The 27,996-nt window shown below is 48.8% G+C and overlaps 1 protein-coding gene across 1 annotated transcript; it reads left to right on the top strand.

Moving 5' to 3' along the window:
- Positions 1–17: 17 nt before the first annotated feature.
- C8H8orf82 (chromosome 8 C8orf82 homolog) lies at positions 18–27,927 on the top strand. Its single transcript, XM_056854727.1, has 3 exons — positions 18–161; positions 12,989–13,037; positions 27,473–27,927. The coding sequence occupies exons 1-3, from the start codon at positions 18–20 to the stop codon at positions 27,925–27,927; spliced, it is 648 nt and encodes a 215-aa protein (XP_056710705.1).
- Positions 27,928–27,996: the final 69 nt, after the last annotated feature.

The following is a 27,996-nucleotide window of genomic DNA, read 5'->3' as shown; positions in this document are numbered from 1 at the left end:
CTGGGTCCGAAGCCGGGATGCGGCTGCTGAGAGGCGGGCTGGGCTTCCTGCTGCGGTCGGCGGGGGGCCGCGGGGGGCCCGAGCGGCCCGTCTACCGGCAGGGCCAGAGCCCCTCGCCCCGCACCCGCGAGTACTTCTACTACGTCGACCACCAGGGGCAGGTAGGGCGGCCGCACCTCTGAATTATTATACAAAATGGAGAAGTCACAAAAGGGCAAGAGTCCAGTAGCACCTTAAAGACTAACAAAAATATTTTCTGGCAGGGTAGGAGCTTTCGTGAGCCACAGCTCACTTCTTCAGATACAGCTAGAATGTGAATCACATCGGTCTTTAAGTAGAGGAACAGTATGTAAATGTGAATAGCAGGCTTGATGGGATTAGGTGTGATATGCAGAAGAGTCTGTGATGTCCAGGGGAGAGATGGGTGTGGAGAAATCAGCATTGGTAATGGGCCGTGAATGCAAGGTCTTTATTCAGCCCAGGTAAATGCATTGACTTTAGTTTGAATATCAACTGTAATTCAGCAGTTTCTCTGAATTACAGTTGAATTACAGTTGATATTCAAACTAAAGTCAATGCATTTACCTGGGCTGAATAAAGACCTTGCATTCACGGCCCATTACCAATGCTGATTTCTCCACACCCATCTCTCCCCTGGACATCACAGACTCTTCTGCATATCACACCTAATCCCATCAAGCCTGCTATTCACATTGACATACTGTTCCTCTACTTAAAGACCGATGGATTCACATTCTAGCTGTATCTGAAGAAGTGAGCTGTGGCTCACGAAAGCTCCTACCCTACCAGAAAATATTTTTGTTAGTCTTTAAGGTGCCACTGGACTCTTGCCCTTTTTGACTACTGCAAACAGACTAACACGGCTACCCACTGGGAATTACAAAATGGAGAGTTATTTATACACTTCTAGAGTCTTTTGTTAGATCAGATGTCATCTTTCGTAGACTACAAACGCCCCACGACACAGCATGAGCTCCCCTTCCTCATTAGCTCAGGCCCTGTTTTCTGGTACTATCTTGTATCAAGCACCAATGCAAACTTTTGTTAAGATATACTGTTCCCTACTGGCCTATATGGGTAACCACAGCCTACAAGTATTAAATCAAAATAAACTGAATATTGTCGAAGGCTTTCACGGTCAGAGTTCATTGGTTCTTGTAGGTTATCCGGGCTGTGTGACCGTGGTCTTGGGATTTTCTTTCCTGACGTTTCGAAACGTCAGGAAAGATAATCCCAAGACCACGGTCACACAGCCCGGATAACCTACAAGAACCAAAATAAACTGAGATTCTATACTTCCCACAGGGTGGGGGGCTGTCAAGAGGGTCGGCGGTCGGTCGTGTTTAGACGAGTAGGGCTGGGGAGGTGCCGGCCCGGTCCCCCGACGAATCTCCCCGGGTGGGTCACCCTCGGCTACCTACGCTCTTCGCCCGTCCTACCTCACGGGATGGTTGTGAGGACTACAGGCGCCTTCAGCTCTTTGTGGGCAGGCGCTGTATAAATAGGGATGGAAAGGAAGTAGACATGCAGAGCTAGCAAAGAAACGCCAACGCTGGGTCAGCTTGGACTGGTTGAGTATTTACTGTCATCGTTAATTCCCTGAGGGCCGGCCCTCCTTGAGACAGCTCTTCCTGATATGCCTGTATTATTGTATCAATTCCCAATGACAATAACACAGTGGGAGATTGATAGTTCAAAGCAGTTTGTTTATTAGGCCCAATGTACACACCGGGTGAAAATTGCCCAAATGCGCAGGACAATTCACACAAACATCAAAGGAGTGCAAGCATGGATATAATCTTTGGTAATGGGAGGTGCAAAGACGTAATACATGGCGTCAATACATAGGACCAATAACAGATATTTAAGGATTTGAGTACCCTTTTAGAGAATCGGAGGCGTTACATAGAAGTGGTGATTTCATTCTCACTAATGAGCAGTGAAGACCCTCATGGTCAGGTGCTTTTCTATTTGATCCTAAATTACTGCAGTTCTTCTTATCTTGGACCCTGGCTGCTGCCAAGGCTAACTTAAGAGGGTTCCTAGCTGGTTCTTATCTCTGGAAAACCAGCTTACGCAAGCATGCTAAAACCATCTATGGATTCTTTAATTAGCTTCTAACTAAGGAGCAACAGTGGGCCTCTTATACTTGAGGCCTGTAACATATGCAAGTGCTTGGTGTAACTACATAAGCCACCTCTAATATGCTGAGTGTAGCATGTTCATGAGTGCAGATATACTTTATTGAGTACAAAGAATATATTTCCAATACATTTCCCATAGCATATAATGATTTCATGCATTACATTCCTTGGTTGGTGTGTTTAGCAGCAGTCACTGTGGCCTATTTGTGTGGCGGGACTGTTCCTCTGGGATGGTTTACCAGAGTGTACGTGGAAGGCATTCAGGAGGGCTAGTAAAGCAGTCTTATTTCAAAGAGCATTTGTTGGTGGGTAATTGGGGAGGGGTCCTGCTGAATTATTGGGGAGGGGTCCTGTGTATTATTATTTGGGGAGGGGTCCTGTGTATTATCTTGTTGATAGATCGTAATGTTGCATTGCATTGCAACATGTTTCTTTTTTAGCCACCCTGAGTCTAAGGAGACAAGGAGAGGGGTTGTGGCTCAGTGGTAGAGCATCCGCTTGGCATGCAGAAGGCCCCAGGTTCAATCCCCAGCATCTCCAGTTCAAGGGACTAGGCAAGTAGGTGATGTGAAAGACCTCTACCTGAGACCCTGGAGAGCCACTGCCGGTCTGAGTAGACAATGCTGACTTTGATGGACCCAGGGTCTTACTCCGTATAAGGCAGCTTCATGTGTTCAAACTAGCTAGCTGGTTTTGACTTCTTGGTTTTGCATGTTGAAGACAGTGTTTGCTTTGAGGTTCTAGTTACAGCTGAACAGGAGCCGGTAGGGTTGCCAGCTAGGGTTGCCAGGTCCCTCTTTGTAACTGGCAGGAGGTTTGGGGGGCAGAGCCTGAGGAACGCGGGGTTTGAGGAGGGGAGGGACTTCAATGCCATAGAGTCCAATTGCCAAAGCGGCCATCTTCTCCAGGGGAACTGACCTCTATCCGCTGGAGATCAGTTGTAATAGCTGGAGATCTCCAGCTACTACCTGGAGGTTGGCAACCTTATTGCCAGCTCAGGTTGGAAAATACCTAGAGATTTTGAGAGGGGGGGAGCCTGAGGAGGGCGGGACTTCCAATGGGCTATAATGCCATAGAGTCCCCTTCCAAAGTGTCCATTTTCTTCAGAGGAACTGATCTCTGTTAGATCAGTTGTAATAGCCGGGATTCTTTTGATTCAAATGTTTCAGCTAGGGTTATAAACTCTGGGTTGGGAGATTCTGGAGACTTTGGGGAGGGGGGAAACTTCATTGGAGTATGATGCAATTGATTCCACCCTTCCAAGCAGCCATTTTTTCCATGGGAACTTATCTCTATAACCTGGCGGCCAGCTGTAATTCTGGGAGATCCCCATGCCCTGCTTGGAGATTGACAACTCTGATTTTTGCACTGCATCTGTGCAATAGTTGTTTGTTTTCTAATGTTGTTGAACAAACAGTGATGCAGAAGTCTTCGCGATATTTCCAGGGATTTCAAGAATGTCTGAACAAGAAGTTCTACCTCAAGACAGGAAGACTACTGGACTCCTGTGATTGGGGTTTATGTATATATTTATGGTATTTTGAAAATACCTTTATAGTCCACATTTTCTTGTATACAGAAGCCAGTGGGGGAACATTTTAACCTTCCAGGACATTCAGTTGCTGATTTAAGAGTAGTAGTTCTCTTACAAAGGGATTTCAAGGAGAGATTAGAAAGAGAGACTGCTGAATTGCAACTAATAATGAAGCCCAAGACTATGCATTCTCCTGGATTAAATAGAGACCTGCGATTCCTGTCTTATTACCAATGCTGATTTCTCCATGCCTACTACCCCTGTGCATATCACACCTAATCCAATCTCGCCTGCTAATGTCATTTACTTTTGATATTTACATTGCCATTGTATGTCTAATTCACTCTTCTTTACTAAGGATAGATGGACTCACATTCTAGCTGTATCTGAAGAAGTGAGCCATGGCTCACAAAAGCTCATACCCTGCCAGAAATTTTGTTAGTCTTTAAGGTGCTACTGGACTCCTACTCTTTTCTTTTTGTGAGTCAAAGTGAGCTTTGACTCACAAAACTTTATATCCTGGAAAATTTTGTTGACTTCTAAGGTGCTATTGGGCTCGATTTTTGTTCTGCTACTACAAAATAACACCACTTCCCATCTGAAACTATCTCCTTGTGGAAACAGCCTCAGGCTGAGACTCATTGGAGAAGCCCTGCTGATGTCCATGGAACAGCAGTATGAATGCTAGCAATTGTACCATGTGATATCTGTCGATGCGTGGGAACAACAGCCCTATGCAGGTGACCCAGCCAGAGTAGGAAGGACCACGCTGGCCCCACCCTCTGCCTCCACATGAAGGCCAAGTTTTCTGCATGGTGCAAATTCACAGAGCAAGTGCCTATTCACACTCCCTCTGCTGGTGATCACATGAAGCTGCCTTATACTGAATCAGACCCTTAGTCCATCAAAGTCAGTATTGCCTGATCAGACTGACAGCGGCTCTCCAGGGTCTCAGGCAGAGGTCTTCCCCATCACCTACTGCCTGGTCCTATTAACTGAAGATGCCGGGGATTGAAACTGGGACCTTCTGCATGCCAAGCAGAGGCTCTACCACTAAGCCATGGCCCCTCCCCAGCAGTGTTTGGAAAGCAGCATAGCTGATCATGGGAAGGGGGCATACACGTGGGCACTTCCTCCACATGTTTGCAACCTACGGACTTGGCATTCGCAGGGGGGCAGGGCCAGTGCACTCATGCCCACTCTCCCTTCCCGTCCAGTGAGTCAGCACATGGATGGGCCACTTGCACAGGCCATGGCTTTGAAGGCAAGGGCTGTTCCCCACACTAAGCACTAAAGCGAAATAATGTAATGGAAATCAGCTGTGTGCTAAATGTAAAATGTAGCTGAGTTGCTTGTGCCAGATCGCCTATCATCCCCCATTTATGGCTTGGACCCTGTGACACTGTTCCCTGTGCGCTTCTCTCTGGTGGCTGTGGTGGCTTCCTTCTGTTGCAGCCTTTGCTTTCTCTGCCACAAGTACTTCTGCTCACACAAGGGCTTCTGGAAAAATTTTGATTTTGTACACATGGGAGTGCTAGCTGCAAAGGAAGCAAGCAGCGCAGAGAAGGAAAGAAAAGAGGCTGTAGAGAAGCATGAGGGGATCATAGGGTCCAGGTCTAGTTGTGTAGCAGCTAGCACAAGCAGGAATGCACAGATGTCTTAGAAGAAGCCACCTAATGGTTGAACCGACAGGCAGGTGTGAGATTTCAGTCATAGGCCCTGCTAAGAATGTATCCCAGAAGCTGTCTCAGCGTTTTGGCAACCCTAGTTTTATGAAGCTCCCGTTTTATTATTCTGTAGCAATAATAAAATATAATAAAAGGAATATCTGTAGGATCCCCTTGGTGCAGAGTGGTAAGCTGCAGTACTGCAGTCAAAAGCTCTACTCATGACCTGAGTTCGATCCCAATGGAAGTCGGTTTCAGGTAGCCGATTCAAGGTTGACTCAGTTTTCCATCCTTCCGAGGTCGGTAAAATGAGTAACCAGCTTGCTGGGGGTAAAGGGAAGATGACTGGGGAAGGCACTGGCAAGCCACCCCATAAACAAAGTCTGCCTAGTAAACATCAGGATGTGACGTCACCCCATGGGTCGGGAATGACCCGGTTCTTGCACAGGGGACTACCTTTACCTTTTTTGTATTATTCTGTATATTGCAAGTTGGGTGTAGGTTAATGGGGCTGATGATGAGAAAGAGTGGTTTGCCAGATGCTACCTAGTGGGTTCATGGCAGAGGACTTTTCAAACTGGGGACTTTCTGAGGGACTCCCCCAATTATCTTTTTTAAAATAAACTAAAAGGCCGCAAGCTCTTCAGTTTTTCCTCATAGGGCAGGTGTGCTGCAGCCTCTTGGTTGTCCTTTTTTGCACATTTCCCAGATGTACAAAACCATTTTTTGACACACAACAACCAGAGCTGTACAAGAGATCCCTTTCTTTGTCAGTCAGTGCCAGTTCAGACCTCGCCCGTGTATATGTGAAGTGACAACAGTTTGCCTTAATGTGCTTAGCTTCACACAAATTTTCTATGCTGTTGCCCATTTGTTCATTTTGGAGAGAACCTTTCAGAGTTCTTCACAGTCTGCCTTGGTTTTCATCATCCTGAATAATTCAGTGTCATCTGTAAATCTGGTTGCTTCACTGCCCACCCCTGATTCCAACAATTCATGAACTAGTTAAAATAGCTTTAGTTTCACTCAGTACAAGCCCCAGTACTTACTTGTCACCATAGTAGAAACTGCCTTCATTTAGAAGAAGAGTTGGTTTTTATACCCTGATTGTCTCAACTGAGTCTCAGACTGGCTTACAGTTGCCTTCCCTTCCCCCCCCCCAAACACACAACAGGCACCTTGTGAGGTAGGTGGGGCTGAGAGAGTTCAGAAAGAACTGTGACTAGCTCTGGGTCACCCAGCAGGCTTAATGTGGAGGAGTTGGGAAACCAACCTAGTTCTCCAGACTAGAGTCCGCCACTCATGTGGAGTAGGAGGGAATTGAACCCAGTTCTCCAGATCAGAGTTCACTGCTCCTAACCACTGCACCAGTTATATATATATTTATAACTTACTTTTCTCCCCGATGGGGAGCCAGCGTGGTGTAGTGGTTAAGAGCGGTGGTTTGGAGTGGTGGACTCTGATCTGGAGAACCGGGTTTGATTCCCCACACCTCCACATGAGCGACAGAGGCTAATCTGGTGGAATTGTGTCCCCAATCCTACATATGAAGCCAGCTGGGTGACCTTGGGCTAGTCACACTCTCTCAGCCCCACCTACCTCACAGGGTGTCTGTTGTGGGGAGGGGAAGGGAAGGTGATTGTAAGCCAGTTTGATTCTTCCTTAAGTGGTAGAGAAAGTCGGCATATAAAAATCAACTCTTCTTATACCATTATTCTCCCCCATTTTATGCTCATAACAACCACCCTGTGATTTAGGTTAGGGCTTCCATGTCAGAGTGGAGATTCAAACCCGGGTCTCCCAGATCCCGCTCCCAACATTCTACCCACTATGCCCTGCTGTCTTTCCTGCTCTCTGTTTCCTGTTGTTTAAAAAGGTAAAGGTCCCCTGTGCAAGCACTGGGTCATTCCTGACCCATGGGGTGATGTCACATCCCGACGTTTCCAAGGCAGACTTTGTTTGTGGGGTGGTTTGCCAGTGCCTTCCCCAGTCATCCTCCCTTTACCCCCAGCAAGCTGGGTACTCATTTCACCGACCTTGGAAGGATGGAAGGCTGAGTCAACCTTGAGCCGGCTACCTGAAACCGATCAGATACTAATCCCCAAGCGCACCTCTCCACTTCTCCAATCAATCAATCATTTTATTTGCAGTCATAGACCATCAAACAAAGCGATGTTACATAACTGAATTGGTAGAAGGTAAAAAAAGTACAAAATACAATTAAAATGCTTAAAAAGGGGGAAATTACAGAGATACATAGTTAGTTGATATCAAGTAGAATAAGTACTGTATATAATTAAAATTGCAGTGCTTAATAATAGCAAAAGATTGCAAAGGATAAATCTAACAAATATAAACATATGTTAAGTATATAGATATATACAGTACATACAGTACACATTCTCTATTTACTCGACTGTTGTAGAGTCTTAAGCTATCTCTGCCTCCAGTGAGTGCCGGGTTCACTCCGGAGCCTTGATTCATAGCTCAATCTCTTAGCTCCTCTATCAGCGCTCTAATTAAACTGTCTTCTAGGATTTTTTTTAATCACAGAAATGATGAAATTCTGGGCTGTGTCCGCACGCTTAGAGAAGCAGATGCTCTTCGTTGTACACGATCATCCCTTTCGCCGTGCCCCTCTGAGGAGCCCTGCTGAATGCACTTGCCACCGGCTTGATTTAGAAGGTCAGCCCCTCTGTCTTGTTTCTCAGGAGAGCTGTGAAACTCTGGCAAGAGCTCTTTGTTGCCTGGCAGTTCCTTTAGTTGAAAATGAGAGGCTTCTGCAGCCAAGCTGCAGCCAGGAATTAGCCGCTCTCTCCGAGTAAGGGCTTCTTTCCAATGAGCCGGCTGTAATGTAGCTTCAGGAGGAAGCTGGTATCTCGTGACGGGGTCATTCGAGTAGCTGAGCAACAGGGAGACGAAGCGTGTCAAGTTCAACGGCGGCATTTTAGATGTAAAAACACATTGTTCAGAAAGGCGAATGTTTTGAGATGGTCGTTTTAGAGCCAGGCAGCCTGCATGGAGGGGCTGTGGCTCAGTGGTAGGGCATCTGTTTGACATGCAGAAGGTCCCAGGTTCAATCCCCAGCATCTCCAGTTGGACCGGGCAGCATGGCTTTTCTTATGTTCTTAGTATCTGAAGAACTGCATCTTGGGTAAGCAAAGTGTTCCCAAACGTAAGGTGGCCGAGGGGGCCTCTGCACCAGGTGCAGGGCTTTGCTCCTTTCTTTCTTGAGCCACAAATGTTCTCCTGTGGCCCCACACGGAGTCATTGGCAGGTGCAGTTTGTCATGCAGAGGTACCTGTATCTGCGGCCTCTGCTGAATTTCCCTCCATTCACCCATCTGTTAGTACTGAAGGAAGGGAGGCCCTGTCGGCACGCCTTTGAATCTGGTCTCTCCCAGTGCCTCTCGAGTCCTGGGCTGAGGCACCATCTTCTTCCAGAGGCCCCACCTGCCCGCTTCACCCTCAGCCTGAGAAGGCTCAGAATTAGTGTTGCCAACCTCTAGGTACTAGCTATTACAACTGATCTCTAGCCAATAGAGTTCAGTTCAGTTCAGTTCACCTGGAGAAAATGACTGCTTTGGCAATTGGACTCTATGGCATTGAAGTCCCTCCCCTCTCCAAACACCGCCCTCTTCAGGCTCCACCCAAAAAACCTCCCACCGGTGGCAAAGAGGGACCTGGCAACCCTACTCAGAATATTGTGCTTGCTGTTCTCTAACTGGATTGTGACGTTCCTTCGAGCCATGCCCTCTGAGACACGTGTGCCCACATTCAGGAACAATTTGCTGCCGGCGTTGTGCAAACAGAAAAACAGCAATTAAACAGCAATTAACAGAATAAACAGAAAACAGCAATTAACAGAAAAACAGCAGTTAAAACCTTGGTCAGGGAGGAAGGATCACTGAGAGAATGCCAAACGAGCAGGTGATAAGAAACATAAGGAAAGCCGTGCTGGATCAGACCAAGGTCCATCAAGTCCAGCAGTCTGTTCACACAGTGGCCAACCAGGTGCCTCTAGGAAGAATGAAAGGATGTGAAAGGCATCTACCTGAGACCCTGGAGAGCCGCTGCCAGTCTAAGTAGACAACCATGACTTTGATGGACTGAGGGAGGTCTGATTCAGTGTAAGGCAGTTTAATGTGTTCATGTGAAACAAAAGCCTTCGCCCACAGGTGGAAAATGGCAACAGAAGGGGACAGACGAATTTCCATGGGGAAATAGTTCCAGAGCTGTGGTGTGGTGTCATGACCAAGAAGGCCCTGTCCTGGGTTGCCCAATCCCAGAAGGCAGGGGCACTCGAAGCAAGACCTCCGAAGTTGACCGCAGTGGTTGGGCAGGTTCATAAGGGAGTAGGCGGTCCTTCAGGTACATTGGTCCCAAACCATATAAGGCTTTGAAGAGCGGCCTGCCTGGTGGACAGAGGCACCTTAAGGAGAGGTGGAAAAATTCCCACCATGGCCAGTGCGTGTTTGTGCTTCTCCTTTGCTCTAACTCATAGGCGCCAGAGGAAGACAAACCACACTCTTCTCAGGGATCGATTGCCCTGGTTGTGGGACACACACACACCCGGCACAAGGGGCTTTGTAGCCCAGTTCTAATACCCACTACTGGGGTGGATCTAAAACGAGCGGTGTTTTTGATCGGCAGAGAGCTCCGGCAGCGATGCCTGGCTCTCCTCCAAGCCCCGGAGGTGTTCTGGCCTCTTTTTAATCCATTAGCATTAACTGCCGATTCACACACTCGCCTCTCGCCTCTGCTGCATTAAAGGCGTATCGCATTAGTGCTGAATTAATCATTACGGGCGAGATTAAGGGTTGTAATTAGTGTTAAAAGAGGAGTTTGTCTGGCCTGGCACTTGGGGCCGATCTGGAGAGCGACAATCCCGGGGAACGCCGGATCTCTCTGCTGCGGAGGGCTCCACTCTGGGCAGGTTCCTGCGAATGAACAGTCTGTTAAGAAGCTTTCCCCCACACAAACACACACCCGAAATCCCATGCCTGCCTCCCAGATGCCTATCTCCTAGGATTGCCAACTCCAGGTTAGGAAATTCCTGAAGATTTCGGGGTGGAAGAAGAGTTGGTTTTTATATGCTAACTTTCTCCACCACTTAAGGAAGAATCAAACCGGCTTACAATCAAACCAGCCTACAATCACCTTCCCTTCCTCTCCTCACAACAGACACCCTGTGAAGTAGGTGGGGCTGAGAGAGTGTGACTGGCCCAAGGTCACCCAGCTGGCTTCATGTGGAGGAGTGAGGAAACCAACCCGGTTCACCAGATTAGCCTCCGTTACTCATGTGGAGGAGTGGGGAATGGAACCCAGTTCTCCAGATCAGACTCCACCACTCTAAACCACTACTTTTAACCACTACACCACGCTGGAGCCTGGGGAGAGTGGCGTTTGGGAGAGAGGAGGGACCTCAGCAGGGTATAATGCCAGAGTCCACCCTCCAAAGCAGGCATTTTCTCCAGGGAAACAAATTTTAGTCAGCTAGAGATCAGTTGTAATCCTGGGAGATCTCCAGCCCCTTCCTGGAGGTTGGCAACCCTAATATCTCCATCCCATTTCCCTTGGCTTGGCATTTTAAGTTTATGGGCTCAGTTCTCAGGCCCTGGACGCAAAAGATGGTGGACAGCAGCATCCATTTCAAGAAAGGGGCAGCATTTCATGAAAGGGGCAGTTGTTGGACAGTGTTGGACAGTGGAATCGGCTACCTAGGGAGGTGGGTGAGCTCCCCCTTGCTGGCAGTCCTTAAGCAGAAGCTGGACAAGCACTTGGCAGGGATGCTCTAGGCTGATCCTGCATTGAGCAAGGAGTTGGACTAGATGGCCTGCACAGCCCCTTCCAACTCTATGATTCTATGATAAACTGAGCTGGGGGGGGGGGCGGGGAGCCTCTGCCAGTGACTCTTTGCCATCCGCCTGCATTTCTCTAGATACATGAACCCAGAGGCCTCCAGATTGTCAGATATCCACTAGCCAAAGGCTAGATTACTTTCTGTTTTTGTTTTCTTTTTGTGGGTTTTTTTTTTTTAAAGAGAAGCCCTAGGTTTTAAAGATGTCGGTCATCTCCTCTGCCCTTTAAACATTTCATCCTCAGTGCCAGCTGCCTTTCTATGGGCTGTAGCATCCTGTGGGTTCTCAGAGGTGATCTTTTACGGTTTGCTTATCTCAGCATCAAAAACCAGCTCTGTGGCTCAGCCACACTTTGAAGACACAATGATTACCCCTTACTCTAAAAAATCCCTGCAGACTTCAATATAATCCACTGCCAAGGCTGTCCCAAGACATTTCCTAGTGGTTTGGAATGAACAGAAACTCCTGTTTGTACGAAGAAGGAGCGCAGGTGTTATAGAGTGCAGAACGGTCTAGGGAAGTGGGAGAACTGGAGCAGAGAACGGGTGTCAAGTGATGCAGGTCTTGGTGCATGGCTCTTGGCAGCATGATCCAAAACTTGCGTAGAGGAGGAGGAAGAAGAAGAGTTGATTTTTATATGCCAACTTTCTCTACCACTTCAGGAAGAATCTAACGGCTTACAATCCCCTTCCCCTCCCCACAACAGACACCCTGTGATGAAGGTGGGACTGAGAGAGTTCTAAGAGAGCTGTGACTAGCCCAAGGTTACCCAGCTGGCTTCATGTGTAGGAGTGGGGAAACCAATCCAGTTCTCCAGATTAGTGTCTGCTGCTCATGTGGAGGAGTGGGGAATCAAACCCGGTTCTCCAGATTAAAGTCCACAACTCTTAACAACTACACCATGCTGGCTCTCACCACATTTGGTGGGTCATTCTTCCTCGTAAATTTGCTGACGGCAACTGCGACAGTCAAAGTGGGCAAGGCTGAGCGGCATATTCTGTATGAGTCAGTTTCTGTATGAGTCTGTTTCTTTGGTGCTGTGCTCTGCTTAGGGGAGGGGCTGTGGCTCAGTGGTAGAGCATCTGCTTGGCATTCAGAAGGTGCCAGGTTCAATCCCCGGTGTCTCCAGTTAAAGGGACGAGGCAAGTAAGGGATGTGAAAGACCTCTACCTGAGAGATGCTGGAGAGCCGCTGCCAGTCTGAGTAGACAATACTGACTTTGGTGGACCAAGGGTCTGATTCAGTATAAGGCAGCTTCATGTGTGTTCATGTGTGTTCAATCCAGGTACAGCGTACTCTTGGTTTTTGGGGAAGGGCCATAGCTCTTGGCACACAGAAGGTCCCAGGTTCAATCCCCAGCATCTCCAGTTAAAGGGACTAGGCAAGTAGGTGATGTGAAAGACATTTTTCTGCCTGAGGCCCTGGAGAGCTGCTGCCAATCTGAGTATACAGTACTGACTTTGATGGACCAAGGGTCTGGTTCAGTATAAGGCAGCTTCATGTGTTCATGTGAGAATAGCTTTAATGGAAAGGCAGAATATAACAATCCTACGCTAAATGGGGCAGTGTGGATTGCGGTTGGTCTTTGGCAGCTGTTGAACGAAGGAGCTTGCAGATCATAAAACTGCATCCAGGCACGTCTTCTGGACTCCCCACCCCTCCCTTTTGACCTTTATTTTTTTTTCTGCGGCACTGGAGGAGGACCACCCACTCCTTCTTATTTTCTCTCTCTCCCTTCCCTCGGCCCTGCCGTGTTTTACAGCTTTTCCTGGATGATGCCAAGGTCAAGAACTTCATCACCTGCTTCAAAGGTAATGTCTGCTCTGCAGCCTCAGACTGCCTCTACCTGCAGGCTCCTTTCTGCAAACCAGGCAAGGGAGACCATCGTGGGGGCAGGGATGGGAAATGGCAGTTGTGGGGTATGGCGTTAAGGATGCTCCTGGGAGGGGCTGTGGCTCAGTGGTAGAGCAACTGCTTGGCATGCAGAAGGTCCCAGGTTCAATCCCCAGCATCTCCAGTTCAAGGGACTGGGCAAGTAGGTGATGTGAAGGACCCCTGCCTGAGACCCTGGAGAGCTGCTGCTGGTCTGAGTAGACAATACTGACTTTGATGGACCTTGATTCAGTATAAGGCAGCTTCATGTGTTCATGTGATGCTCGCACCTTAGCCAAGGGATGCCAGGTGGAATGCAGCCTACCAGCAAGTTTGTCGAGTTATTTATTTAAAACATTTATTAGCTGTCTTTCTTCCTTACGGAGCTTGCAGCTTACGATATAAATAAAATACATAAAATACAAGTACATAAAAATACATAAAACCAAAAATTTAAAATCACAATTCTGGGCTGCTTTTATTAAATGCAGTCCTAAATAAAGCCATCTTCAGGTGCCTCCTAAAGATTGAAAGTGAGGGAGCCAGGCGCACCTCCCTGGGGAGGTTGTTCCATAATCATGGGGCCACCACTGAAAAGCCAGCCCTTCAGATACCCCGGTCTCAAGCCATGTAGGTTCTGTCCTTCCTACCTGGCACCAAGCCGTGCCAATGTGTGCCCGTCTCTTCATTTAATGCCAGGAACGGCCTTCTCAGCAACAGCTTTTGGCTTGAGCCTTTGTTTCCACGGAGGCACAGGAGCACTTCCTGGTGAATTGTGATCTTTTTCAAGTAGCAGAAGAGGGAGTATTTGACTTTTCCGCCACAGGCATCACCCATTTTGAGCCAGCCCTGCCTCCTGCTTCTCCCTTAATCATGGAATTGAGGAGGGGCCATGGCTCAGTGGTAGAGCCTCTGCTTGGCATGCAGAAGGTCCCAGGTTCAATCCCTGGCATCTCCAGTTAAAAGGGATTAGGCAAATACCGGTAGTTGATGTGAAAGACCTCTACCTGAGTCCCTGGAGAGCTGCTGCCAGTCTGAGTAGACAGTGCTGACTTTGATGGACCAAGGGGGGTCTGATTCAGTACAAGGCGCTTCCTGTGTTCACGTGTTCAAACTGCTCAACAAATCAGGGGTGGAGTCCACAAAACAGAACCGTTGTTGGACCTCCAGAGGAACTGGTTGGCCACTGCGTGAGACAGGATGCTGGATTAGATGGACCCTCACTGGCCTGATTCGACAGGGCTCTTCTTGTGTTCTTAACTTTGGCCTATGTGTCTTGTTCCTGGGAAGCAGCTTTTTCTCGCAGGTTATACAAGGTGTGGACGGCACTCCCAAGCAGACAGGGGCCCGCTGAGCTCTGAAGTGTTGTGTAAATGAACCCCCCCCCCACCTCCAGTGAGAATTTGAGGATATACTGCTAAGCTATGGCATGATCCTTAAAATCCCCTCTTTGGCACTTTTATCTTCTTCTGCAAGTGCACTCATCCCCTCCTGTGTGCCGGTATTAAGACCTGCAGCAGTAATCTTTAATCAGGGTATTAAAATCCAGGCCAACTCTCCATCGGACATGGCCTATGGCAAGTCATTAAAGCAGTAGCTGCTTTGGGTGGGGGGAACCCAGTGTGTAAAATGGCAGCATGGCCAGGCTGAGCGGGGAGCTGGGGGGGGGGGCAGCCACAGGTAAGCCAGGAAGGTCTCCCGCTAGCCCTCTTCTTTTCCCCTCAGCAGAGGTAGCACTGAGCTGTGTGGAGGGGCTGTGACTCAGTTTGTAGAACATCTGCTTGGCATGCAGAAGGTCCCAGGTTCAATCCCCAGCATCTCCAGGGAATAGGCAGGTAGGTGATGTGAAAGACCCCTGCCTGAGACCCTGGAAAGCTGCTGCCGGTCTGAGTAGACAATACTGACTTTGATGGACCAAGGGTCTGACTCAGTATAAAGCAGCTTCGTGTGTTCACTTGTTCATGTGTCATAACCAAGATGATTGGGGGCTCAGAGCACCTTCCCTAGGAGGAAAAGCTGACTTTTCAGTTTAGAAAAGAGACAATTGGGAGCGGGCATGATAGAGGTTTACAAAATTATGCACAGGGTGGAGAGAGTAGACGGAGAGAACTTTTTTCTCCCTCTCCCAAAATACCAGTACTTGAGGTCATCCAGTGAAGCTGACAGGCAGTAGATTCAGGATGGAAAAAAAGGAAATACTTGTTTACCCAGCGAGTGATTAAAATGTGCAATTCGCTGCCAGAGGATGCCGTGATGGCCACAGGCATAAATGGCTTTAAAGGGGGATTAGACAGATTCATGGAGGAGAGGGCCATCAGTGGCCGCTCGCCATGGGAACTAAAGGGAACCTCCACTTTCAGAGGCAGTCAGCATTTGAACCCCAGTGCCTGGAGGCAACATCAGGGAAGGCTTCAGCCTCTATGCCCTCCAGATCATGCGAAGTGCTGGTATCGCTTTACTCTGCTCTGGTTAGACCTCACCTAGAGTACTGTGTTCAGTTTTGGGCACCACAATTTAAGAAAGATGTAGACAAGCTGGAACGTGTACATAGGAGGGCAACCAAGATAGTGAGGGGTCTGAATACCAAGTTCTATGAGGAAAGGTTGAAGGAGCTGGGTATGTTTAGCCTGAAGAGGAGAAGATCGAGAGGGGATATGATAACCATCTTCAAGTACTGGAAGGGCTGTCATAGAGAGAGGATGGTGCTGAGTTGTTTTCTGTTGCCCCAGAAGGTCGGACCAGAAACAACGGGTTCAAATTAAATCAAAAGAGTTTCCGTGTAGACATTAGGAAGAATTTTCTAACAGAGCAGTTCCTCAGTGGAACAGGCTTCCTCGGGAGGTGGTGAGCTCTCCTTCCTTGGGAGGTGGTGAGCTCTCCTTCCCTGGAGGTTTTTAAGCAGAGGCTAGATGGCCATCTGTCAGCAATGCTGATTCTGTAACCTTAGGCAGATGATGTCAGGGAAGGCATCTTGGCCATCTTCTGGGCATGTAGTAGGGGTCACTGGGGGTTTGGGGAGGAGGTCGTTGTGAATTTCCTGCATTGTGCAGGGGATTGGACTAGATGACCCTGGTGGTCCCTTCCACCTCTATGATTCTATGGTTGGCCACTGTGTGAGACGGGATGCTGGACTGGATGGACCACTGGTCTGATCCAACAGGGCTCTCCTGATGTTCTTATGGTTCTCAACCACTCCTAGCAGCAGGGTTTGCCAACACATGCCCGTCCATCTCTGACCCCAGACACAAGTCTCTGCTAATCCACAGCCCCTCCATAAGTGCTGGCAGCAGGTAGCGAGAGATGTGTGCCAATCGCCAACTCCATGTGGCCTTGGAGGAATGGCTTTAACTTCCAGTGATATTTTCCCCATTAGCCAGCAAATGGGATTTAGCTTTTTTAATCCTTTTCCTTCGACTTGAGGCCAAAGCCCATTGAAGAGGCGGGTGAGTACGTCAGTCAGCAGCCTGGATATGAAGCAATTTCTGTCCCTCTTTTTTAATACACGCCAGTCACTGGACTAGAAATCTTATTGGTTACTAGATGGAACTGGGAAAATTTAAGAAGGGTGGGGTTTTTTTAAAAAAAGCTTTTTGCTTTACAAAAATAATATAAATTAAATGGCATGTAGAAAAATGAGTTGCAAGAAGCTGGGGAAAGGGAGGTAGCTTGGTTTGGGGGACTGGAGCATCTCCATAGGCCGGGCATAGGGTTTCCCCACCCCCCCATCGCAGCCCATTGGGGTGTCCAGAAGTCATTTTTACTCCCAGCCTGGGATCTGAGGGCTTATTTACACTTCCTCCGGGGTATTGGACATGACTGCCATTGGAGACAGGCTCTTTTTATTTTTTACTTACTTACTTTATAGTCTGCCTTTTCACTGGGGTTCAAGGCAGATTACACAGTCAATGTAGTCAAATAGCATGAGACATCTAATAAACTACACAATAGGACTAAAGGTAAAGGTAGTCCCCTGTGCAAACACCGGGTCATTCCTGACCCATGGGGTGACGTCACATCCCGACGTTTACTAGGCAGACTTTGTTTACAGGGTGGTTTGCCAGTGCCTTCCCCAGTCATCTTCCCTTTACCCCCAGCAATAGGTCTAGGGTTACAAAAAACAGTAAGAGAGCAAAAAAGAATCAGACATTGTAACGAGATTTTTTGTGTGTGTGTTTATTAGAGGATTTGCATTAAACAATTCTAATGGCTTGGCCTGTGCAAAACTGTCTCACAGCAGAGTTCTTTAGGGTTTTTGCATTAAAAGTGATTAACACCTTTAATTCTGATAATACAAAAGAACAAAGGGGTTGATGCCCTGACCTGGATGGCCCAGGCTAGCCTGATCTTGTCAGATCTCAGAAGCTAAGCAGGGTTGACCTGGGCAAGTATTTGGATGGGAGACCTCCAAGTAATGTCAGGGTCGTGACCCAGAGGCAGGCAATGGCAAACCACGTCCGAATGTCTCTTGCCTTGAATACCCCACCAGGGACCGGCATAATTATTTATTTATTTATTTATTATTTCAACTTGCTACCCCACTCTCCCCAGCCAAGACTGGGCTCAGAGCGGCTTACAGAGGGGTATAACATCCCATTTAAATAGATAATTGTCAGCTGTGACAATGGCAAAAAGGAGGGGGGGTGTTTGGTTCTTTGAACTGTTAACCAGGAAACCAGACAGAACACCCGTAGGAGTTTTTATCTTTTATTGGGATAAGAATTTTCTTTTATTGAGCAAGCCAGAAAAAATTACAGGCACAAAACAGTTAACCCTACAATTACTGTGAGGTTAAATGCTAAAATTATCAAAGTTCCTAGCATTGCTTAATCATATTATAACATGTAATAGTTTTAAAAGCAAATCAGGGGGGTTACCGCACTTTGTATTCCCAGCGATGTATTAAGAGTTTGAAAATGTTATAAAAAACATCACTTTAAAAGGGTTTTTGGATACCACGGCTTATAAATGGTTGGAAGTCTTCACAGCTAAAGGGGCCAAACAAAATGCGAACAGTATTTTTTATAACGTTTTCAAACTCTTAATACATTGCTGGGAATACATAGAAAGTGCGAACAGTATTTTTTATAACATTTTCAAACTCTTAATACATTGCTGGGAATACAAGTGCGGTAACCCCCCAGGTTTCAGCTTTTTTGTTTTACTGCTTTTAGGGATTATCTAAAAGCCCAAATTATCTTCCATCTAGAGAAATCTGCTTAGCTTGTCACAGGGGTACATATTTATAGAAAAATATCAGTCATCTTTTTCTAACTCTGTTCTATCATAATCATGTGGTTATTATCTAAACTAATTGGTTCATAGCTAAATATGATATAATCAACGTAAGTGCACATAAGGCAACCAGCATGTGCATATGAGTTACATCTGATGTAGCAAGATAAGAAGGCGAATCTCAACTCTTGACCATTATTGAAAAGCAATTAATTTAACTTTTCTGTGACTGTTTCAATTAACTGTCCAAGATGAAAGTCGCTCTAAGCAAACGAGGTTCGTCGGCAGTTGAACTCTCAGCTTGCAGACTCAGCAAGAAAAGAGTAGTGACATAGCTATTGGTGCAAGATGATATGTCAAATGAGGGCAGGGGCCGTGGCTCAGTGGTAGAGCATATGCTTGGCATGCAGAAGGTCCCAGGTTCAATCCCCAGCATCTCCAGCCAAAGAGACCAGGCAAGCAGGTGATGTGAAAGACCTCCGCCTGAGATCCTGGAGAGCTGCTGCCGGTCTGAGTAGACATTACTGACTTTGATGGACCAAAGGTCTAATTCATTAGAAGGCAGCTTCATGTGTTCATGTGATGCAGAAAACGGAATTACAGAAGTCTAAAGGATGCAATAAGAGCAGGATAATACATGCAACAGATAGCTATTATATAGCACACACAAGAGCTCAGGCTACGGTCCTGTTCTCGTTATAAAATCACCTTCCTGAACCATTCCGTTCTACTGTTACTGTTATAAAAACTCTGACCTGAATAATTCTGTTTTATGTGCTTTATGGAATGACAGGTGTGTGAAGGTGGGGCCTTCCTGAGATTTGCTAGAAAGATGTTTGCTTATGCTCTAGAATCAAAGGGATATCAGGAAATTCGAAACACTGGTGCCTAAAACGCAGCACCAGGCAAACTGATGAGGGGAGAGAATTCCACCCTCAGGGTGAACATAAGAAAAGCCCTGCTGGATCAGACCACGGCCCATCAAGTCCAGTAGTCCATTAATGCAGTGGCCAACCAGATGCCTCTAGGAAGCCCACAAACAAGATGACTGCAGCAGCACCATCCTGCCTGTGTTCCACAGCACCTCATATAACAGGCATGCTCCTCTGATCCTGGAGAGGTTAGGTATGCATCATGACTAGTATTCATTTTGACTAGTAGCCATGGGGTAGCCCTCTCCTCCATGAACATGTCCACTCCCCTCCTAAAGCCTTGCAAGTTGGCAGCCATCACCACATCCTGGGGCAGGGAGTTCCACAATTTAACTCTGCGTTGTGTGAAGAAATCCTTTTATCTGTTTTGAATATGTCATCCTCCAGCTTCAGCAGATGACCCCACGTTCTAGTATGATGAGAGAGGGAGAAAAGCCTCTCCCTGTCCACTCTCTCTATACCATGCATAAAGGTAAAGGTCCCCTGTGCAAGCACCGGGTCATTCCTGACCCATGGGGTGACGTCATATCCCGACTTTTTCTAGGCAGACTTTGTTTACCGGGTGGTTTGCCAGTGCCTTCCCCAGTCATCTTCCCTTTACCCCCAGCAAGCTGGGTACTCATTTTACCGACCTCGGAAGGATGGAAGGCTGAGTCAACCTTGAGCCGGCTACCTGAAAGCGACTTCCGTCGGGATCAAACTCAGGTCGTGGGCAGAGCTTTTGACTGCAGTACTGCAGCTTACCACTCTGCGCCACAGGGCATACCATGCATACCCATCTCTCATTTCCAGCCTCCTCACCTGGACAAGTGAGGGCATGCGTAACAAGACCTCAGCTGCAGCTCTTAGCTGATGGGCGGGTCTGTGTGGGAGACGGTGCGCTTTAAATACCCTGGCCCTCGACACTTGAAGGACCAGCCCTTTCCATGGTGACCAGAAAACACATTGGCAGTTTAAGTCGACATTCTGCCCATATGTTCATGCGGTGCCCGATTGCCATTGATCTCCCTGAGGATTCTGGACTGGGGAGAGAGGTTGATGTTGCAAGACTGCCCTTTGCATCATGGGGTTACAGGAGGGGCCATGGCTCAATGATAGAGCATCTGCTTGGCATGCAGAAGGTCCTGGGTTCAATCTCTGGCATCTACAGCTAAAAGGACCAGGTGGTAGGTGATGTGAAAGTCTTCAGCATGAGACCCTGGAGAGCCATTCCTAGTCTGAGTAGACAACAGTGACCTTGATGGACCTATGGTGTTTCAGTATAAGGCAGCTTCATATGTGGGGAGCTGGACTCAACTTCCAGCTTCAACACAATGTGAAAGCCACCTTGCTACGGTATCAGACAGGTTCTGCCAGAATCGGTGGGTTCCAGAGTTGTTTGGTTCCTCCTTGTGTTGACAGTTTGTATTTAATGGAAGGATCATTTCATGCTTTGAACACACGAACGCATGAAGCTGCCTTATACTGAATCAGACCCTTGGCCATCAAAGTCCGTATTGTCTACTCAGACTGGCAGCGGCTCTTCAGGGTCTCAGGCAGAGGTCTTTCACATCACCTACTTGCCTACAGGAGATGCTGGGAATTGAACCTGGGACCTTCTGAATGCCAAGCAGAGGCTCTACCACTGAGCCACAGCCCTTTAGAATTCTTTAAGGTCTGGAGCAGCCGGTGAGGTTGTGTATTCTGGCTCTGATTGTCTGGTACACCTTGGGAAAGTTCTGCCAGTCGGCGGTGTGTCAGTCTCTGGGCCGTCTGCACATTGCCCGCTTGCTGGCACGCGCCCGACTTACAAAGCCGCATGCATCAACAGCCCGTCCAAATGGCACTGCAGAGGGATGTTGTCATTGCATCCTGGCCGTGCTGTGGTGGGAGGCTGCCGTGTGCCACCTCCATCCCTCTTGACTCTGATGCATCCTGTGACAGCCCTGGCCCCGTGCCAGGAAGGGAGATTGCCACAAGCAGTTTGTCTTGCTCAGAACAATTTGGAAGGGCGTCTGGTCAAGATTTGCTGTGGGCGACTGACTCCTGGTGAGTCTGTTCCCTTTAAGTCTCGCGCATCAACTTCTTCTTAAAATGAAAATGGGGAGTGCCGACCCATGTTTCTAACTAGCAGACATTTTCCTGGCTTTAGCCACCATCTGCTTGTATCCTGCTCCTCTGCCTTCTGATTCACAGAAGAAGAAGAAGATTTGGGTTTTGTATGCCGATTTTCTCCACCACTTAAGGAAGAATCAAACCAGCTTACAATCACCTTCCCTTCCCCTCCCAAGAAAAAGGAGAAGTGTTGGGTTTTGTATGCTGATTTTCTCCACCACTTAAGGGAGACTCAAACCGGCTTACAATCACCTTCCCTTCCCCTCCCCACAACAGACACCCTGTGAGGTAGGTGGGGCTGAGAGAGCTGTGACTAGCTCAAGGTCACCCAGCTGGCTTCGTGTGTAGGAGTGGGGAAACAAATCCAGTTCACCAGATTAGCCTCCGCAGCTCATGTGGCGGAGTGGGGAATCAAACCCGGTTCTCTAGATCAGAGCCCACCACTCCAAACCACCGCTGTTAACCACTACACCATGCTGGCTCTCCTTTTTTAAAATATTTCCAAAAATGAAACAAATAATATTCCAAGTTCAAACAAATGAAAATCAATAAATAGACTGGCAAACGTCCACAAAGCCGTGCTTCAACTGGAATGATTTCACTGTATTCCGAAGGCTGGGGTTTTGTTTCCCGCCTGCACAACCTTCCGTGGAGGTTTTGCCTGACGTAATAGACTTGGGAGCAACCTTTTACCAGCAGCGTCCTTCCCCTTCTCCCTTACCTCACAGGTATCTCCTCCAAAACCGCTTTAGAGTCAGCACCGCTCCCGGCGGAAGCAAACCCGGTGCCTCGTGCATCTTAATTTCCTCTCCCCAATTACACTGCTGCAGCTGTGCTATTAATAACTTGAGTTTACGACTCCTACGCCAGCTCACGCCTTCGCAGATTTGTAAATACTGCGGGGGGGGGAGGGGGGGACTCTGGGCCCCAGTGGCACGGGCCTAGCACCAAAAGAAGCAAATCAAGACGACGTGGCATGGAAATTGAAACTGCATAGCTCGAAAGAAATTATGCCAATCTGCAAGATATTTTTCACGAGGTCTGTCCATGGCTACGGGCCATGGGTGACTAAAGGGAACCTCCCTGTTCAGAGGCAGTAAATCTCTGACTACCAGTGCCAGGAGGCAACGTCAGGGGAAGGCCCCGTCCTCTTTGCCCTCCAGAGGAACTAGCTGGCCACTGGGAGAGATGGGATGCTGGCCTAGATGGACCACTAGTCTGATCCAGCAGGGCTCTTCTGATGTTCTTATGGTACTGATCAAGTTGTTAAATTGTGGAACTCCCTGCCCAGGATGTGGTGATGTCTGCCAACTTAGAAGGCTTTAAGAGGGGAGTGGGCATGTTCATGGAGGAGAGGGCTATCCATGGCTACTATTAAAAATGGATACTAGTCTTGATGCATACCTATTATGTCCAGGATCAGAGGAGCATGCCTAATATATTAGATGCCTTGGAACAGGCAGGATAATGCTACTGTAATCGTCTTGTTTGTGGTCTTCCTAGAGGCCTTGGTCTGATCCAGCAGGGCTTTTCTTATGGTCTTATGTCCACTGAAGGCTCCAGCAACTGACCACATTTTGCCTTCTGTGGCTACCCGCTATCCCCTTGAGGTCCGTGTGGCCCATCAAATCCAGCAGTCCATTCACACAATGGCCAACCAGGTGCTTCTAGGAAGCCCACAAACTAGACGACTGCAGCAGCATTGTCCTGCTTGTGTTCCACAGCACCTCATATAGTAGGCATGCTCCTCTTGATACTAGAGAGAACAGGTATGCATCATGACTCATATCCATTTTTACTAATAGCCATGAAGAGCCCTCAATAGAAGCTGCATAGCTATGAATAAATCTATGAAATAAAATCAAAAGAAATCTGGCTAAACATTAGGAAGAGTTTTCTAACAGTTCGAGTGGTTCCTCAGTAGAACAGGCTTCCTCGGGAGGTGGTGAGCTCTCCTTCCCTGGAGGTTGTTAAGCAGAGGCTAGATGGCCATCTGTCAGCAATGCTGATTCTATTACCTTGGGCAGTTCAGGAGAGGGAGGGCACCTTGGCCACCTTCTGGTAATGGAGTAGGGCACTGGTTTATGGATAAACTAGGGGTTTATGGATCCCCAGGGGTCCGCGAGAACTAAATTAAGGTCTGCGAAACAAAGTTATAAACCCATAATAAATTAATATTTTCAATTAAAAGTTCTCTATTATAAAAATTTATTCAAATATTATTATTATTATTATTATTATTATTATTATTCAAAGTTTAATGTTTAACTAACAGTTATGATTAACGTTTATTTTCAAATTCTCGGAATTTTTATTTTGAACCTTGGGTCCCTGCACCGAACAAAAAAGTCCTAGTGGTCCCTGGTCAAAAAAAGGTTGGGAACCACTGGAGTAGGGGGTCACTGGGTGTGGGGGGGGGAGGTAGTTGTGAATTTCCTGCATTAGCAGGGGGTTGGACTAGATGACCCTGGTGGTCCCTTCCAAATCTATGATTCTATTAGTAGACCTTTCCTCTGTTGTAGTTTGGAAACCCTAGCTACGCACACTTGCCCCCTGGGGAGGGCTTTTAGTTTTCTGTGCAGCTCAGGGTTGCCTGGACCACTTGTAGCTACCCTACTCCGCCAGCATCTTTTAGAACAGGGTTCCCCATCCTTTCTGAGCTCGTGAGCCCCTTTGGAATGCCGACAGGGGGTGGTGGGCGCAACCACAAAATGGCTGCAGCAGGAGGCGGAGCCAGCCACCCGCTGGCCACCGCAAGAGGTGGAGCCCGCTACAAATGTCGGAGTGAAGTCAGGCATAACTCTAGTTGTAACTCTTCAACATTTCTCGCAGAAGCTCAGCTTGACAGGATGCCTTTTAAAATGAACATATTGTTTTGAAATATTCTCTCGCATACACACAGCTGCCTTCAGCCCGGCAGAGAAGATCCTCGTGCTGTGGTGGAAGCTGCTGCCAAAGCGATGTTTTTAAAAATCTGCGCACCCGATCAGAAGCCTTGCTAGGCGGGAGCCCCACCTGGCCCCCACCCACTTTCTAAAAACACTTGGCGGGCACCAGGAAAGGTGTCGGTGGACGCCATGGCGCCAATGGGGACCCCTGTTTTAGGGGAACCGTATCTCTTTTCCCCTCCCCTTTATGACATGCTGGATTGTAATCCAGACTGCGTGGATTGATTTACAAGGAGCAGGTGGTTCACAAGGTTGGAAGAGACCACAAGGGCCATCCAGTCCAACCCCCTGCCATGCAGGATCCCACAATCAAAGCGCTCCCGACAGATGGCCATCCAGCCTCTGCTTCAAGACCTCCAAAGACGGGGACTCCACAACACACACACACCCAGGCAGCGCATTCCACCGTCGAACAGCCCTCACCGTCAGAAAGTTCTTCCTAATGTTTAGGTGGAATTGCTTTTCTCTTAGTTTGAATCCATTACTCCATGTCCTAATCTCTGGAGCAACCGAGAACAAGCTAGTTCCCTCATCAATATGACATCAAGTATTTAAACATGGCTATCATGTCTCCCCTCAACTTTCTCTTCTCCAAACTAAACAAACCCAACTCCCTAAGTCTCTCCTCATAGGGCGTGGATTCCAGACCTCTGACCATTCTGGTCACCCTCCTCTAGACACGCTCCAGAGGAGGTCCTTGTTGCAAAACTCCTTGTTGCAAAACTCCCCCTCATAACCACATAAATGACATGCCCATACTTTCTCATCTCCAGTTCAGACAGGTCTCAGCCATTTGGCGTATCTGGTAAACTGGGTGCCTCCACCAGCGTTATCCTCAGACTCCAGGCCCTCCTGGCAACCTGGGCACAAGCCATGCAGCCAGGTTTCCTGTGCTCAGAGCTCTCTTCGCCAGTAAGCACCCCTTTGGATTCAGGTCCCACCTTGGGACCGAACCAGCATGGTGTAGTGGTTCGGAGCGGAGGACTCTAATCTGGAGAACCGGGTTGGTTTCCCCACCCCTACATATGAAGCCTGCTGGGTGACCTTGGGCCAGTCACAGTTCTCGCTGAACTCTCTCAGCCCCACCTACCTCACAAAGTGTCTGATGTGAGGAAGGGAAGGCAATTGTAAGCCAGTTTGACGCTTCTTAAAGGAAGAGTAAATTGGGGTATTAAAATAAACACAGAAACTACAACGGCTGTCTGGGGAATGCGCAAACGGTGGCATTGGTTTGCTGAAATAAGCTGCTTGACTCATAGGTGGAAGGAGACTGGCCCAGGAACAATTCTAATGGGTTTGATTCCCCATTCCCCAACATGAGTGGCGGAGGCTAATCTGGTGAACTGGGTTGGTTTTCCCGCTCCTCCAAATGAAGCCAGCTGGGTGACCTTGGGCTAGTCACAGCTCTCTCTGCCCCACCTACCTCACAGGGTGTCAGTTGTGGGGAGGGGAAGGGAAGGTGATTGTAAGCCGCTTTGAGACTCCTTAAAGGTAGAGAAAGTCGGCATATAAAAACCAACTCTTCTTCTTTGCCAAGAAGCCGGGAGCCGGCAGCACAGCTGGCGAGTCTTCCTTCCTTCTGTTGAACTTCACAAGAAATGATGGACTGCGGCACTTAGAATACCGTTTTTTCTCCCTTGTTTTTCCCCCAAAAGGAGGCCGTTAAGTGCCTCGCTAGCAGAGATGAGGCACAAGCTGTGGAATAAAACGGCCCATTAGCCGACAGAGAGAAGAGCCACATGGGCGGGGGGAGGAGGGGGAGAAACGACAGGTAGGTACCTGCCAGGAACTTGCTCTTTCGTCAAAGGAGCTACCTGAAGGGTGGCTGAAAAGGTGCCGCGCTCTCTTTTCCTCTGATTTCTGCCTCTGTAATGGTTGCAGGGAACCATCAACTGGCCAAGCAGAGCGCTGAACTGTTCGCTGAGGGTCAGGAGGCCCCCTGCCGCACGGAAGGCCTGCCCTGAGAGGGCAGCCAGGGCTGCATGCCGGAGCAGAAAGTTGCTCTGATCTGACTCTCGCCATTTTGAGCCAAAAGAGCTCTAGCTGCGAGGCTGTGAATTCAGAGAGGCAGGGGCAGATGGGTCACGGGCTCTGGAGGCTGGCAGGCTGCCTCTGGCTAAGGCAGCTTCTTTCATTCTGGCCAGGTTACTTGAGCATTCTGGCTCTGTTTTCGGGATCTGTACTTGCCTAGCAACCAGAGCCAGATACCAAGTAGCATCAGCCCCATATTCAGGAGGATGAGGAAGAAGCTTTACCATGAGGGCCTCCATTCTGTGGGAATGCCCTTCTTTCCCCCACCCCAGTCTAAAAGAAGAATTGGTTTTTATATGCCGACTTTCTCTACCACTCAAGGAAGAATCAAACCGGCTTACAATCACCTTCCCCTCCCCTTCCCCACAACAGACACCCTGTGAGGTAGGTGGGGCTGAGAGAGTTGTGACTATCCCAAGCTGGCTTCATGTGTAGGAGTGGGGAAACCAACCCGGTTCACCAGATTAGCGTCCGCCACTCATGTGGAGGAGTGGGGAATCAAATCCGGTTTACCAGATTAGCCTCCGCCGCTCATGCGGAGGAGTGAGGAATCAAACCCGGTTCTCCAGATCAGAGTCCATTGCTCCAAACCACTGCTCTTCACCACTACACCACACTGGCTCTCCAGCATGGTGTAGTGGTTAAAACCTTCCTTCAGCCATGATTCTCAGACCACCAGCCCAGAGAGTGCCCGGGGGCCCCCCTCCCCTGCTCAGCCCACCCCAAGGCCCCTTGCTTGTGCTTCCCTTCCTGGCCACCCACACTCATGCCCTCCCAGCCTGCGCGCCCCCCCCCCACCTGTTTGCAAGCCCTCTCCACCACTTTTGCTGATGGGTACCCAAACTGCCAGCAAGCCCTTTCCCCTCCAGCACGTCCCTCTGGAAGGGCCACCTCTGTGGCCGCCACAAACGCTGCCCCACCAGGCACCATCTGCATGCCTTTCCTGGTGGCACTGGGCAAGACATTCAGCTGGGGAAGCACAGGGGGGAAAGAGAGCAAAGAGAGCAATGGGTGGGTGGCAGAGGAGGAATCTAGGCAAGGGGGTCTGAGTTCCTGGCAGGCCACAGGGTGTGCTGATGCCAGGTGTCCGTTGCAAGAAACGCAGGCATCAGACTTGCCTTTCTCTCCCTTCTCCAGATAAGCAGTTCCTGGCGTTCTTCTTCAAGCAACTCAAGGTGAACCAGAGCGGGCGCTACGAGGATGCCTTCCCCTTCCTCTCTCCCTGCGGCCCAGAGCACAACTACGTCCGCTGCGATGACCGGCCCATCGTCTTCACCCACCTCTTGCCGGGCGCCTCCGGCGAGGAGCTCCTGTCGTACTGCGGTGGGGCGGACAGACTGACTGTGCCCTTCCAGCCCGAGAAGCTGCTGATGCTCCCTGAGAACGGGCGCGTCTACCACCCTGGCCCAAAAAAGGCGGGTGGCGTGGGGCTGGTGAAATCGGCCCTGGCCTTTGAGCTCAGCCCCCACTTTGAGTACGAGCAGGGGCCCAGTCAGCCCCCCACCCATTTCCGCTGGCGGGAGAAGCGCCACGCCCTCACCAATGAACTGCTGCCGTTCTTCCGAGGCCGAGAAGAGGACCAGGGGGCCTAGAGGCAGAGCTTGCAGGGGTCCTGTTGGACAACCGGTGGGCGAACCGCTGTCTTAATTAGGTGGGAACCG

This window comes from Euleptes europaea, chromosome 8, assembly GCF_029931775.1.
Source record: "Euleptes europaea isolate rEulEur1 chromosome 8, rEulEur1.hap1, whole genome shotgun sequence".
In the NCBI taxonomy this organism is placed as follows: Eukaryota; Metazoa; Chordata; class Lepidosauria; order Squamata; family Sphaerodactylidae; genus Euleptes; species Euleptes europaea.
This window is presented reverse-complemented; position numbering and strand designations above follow the sequence as displayed.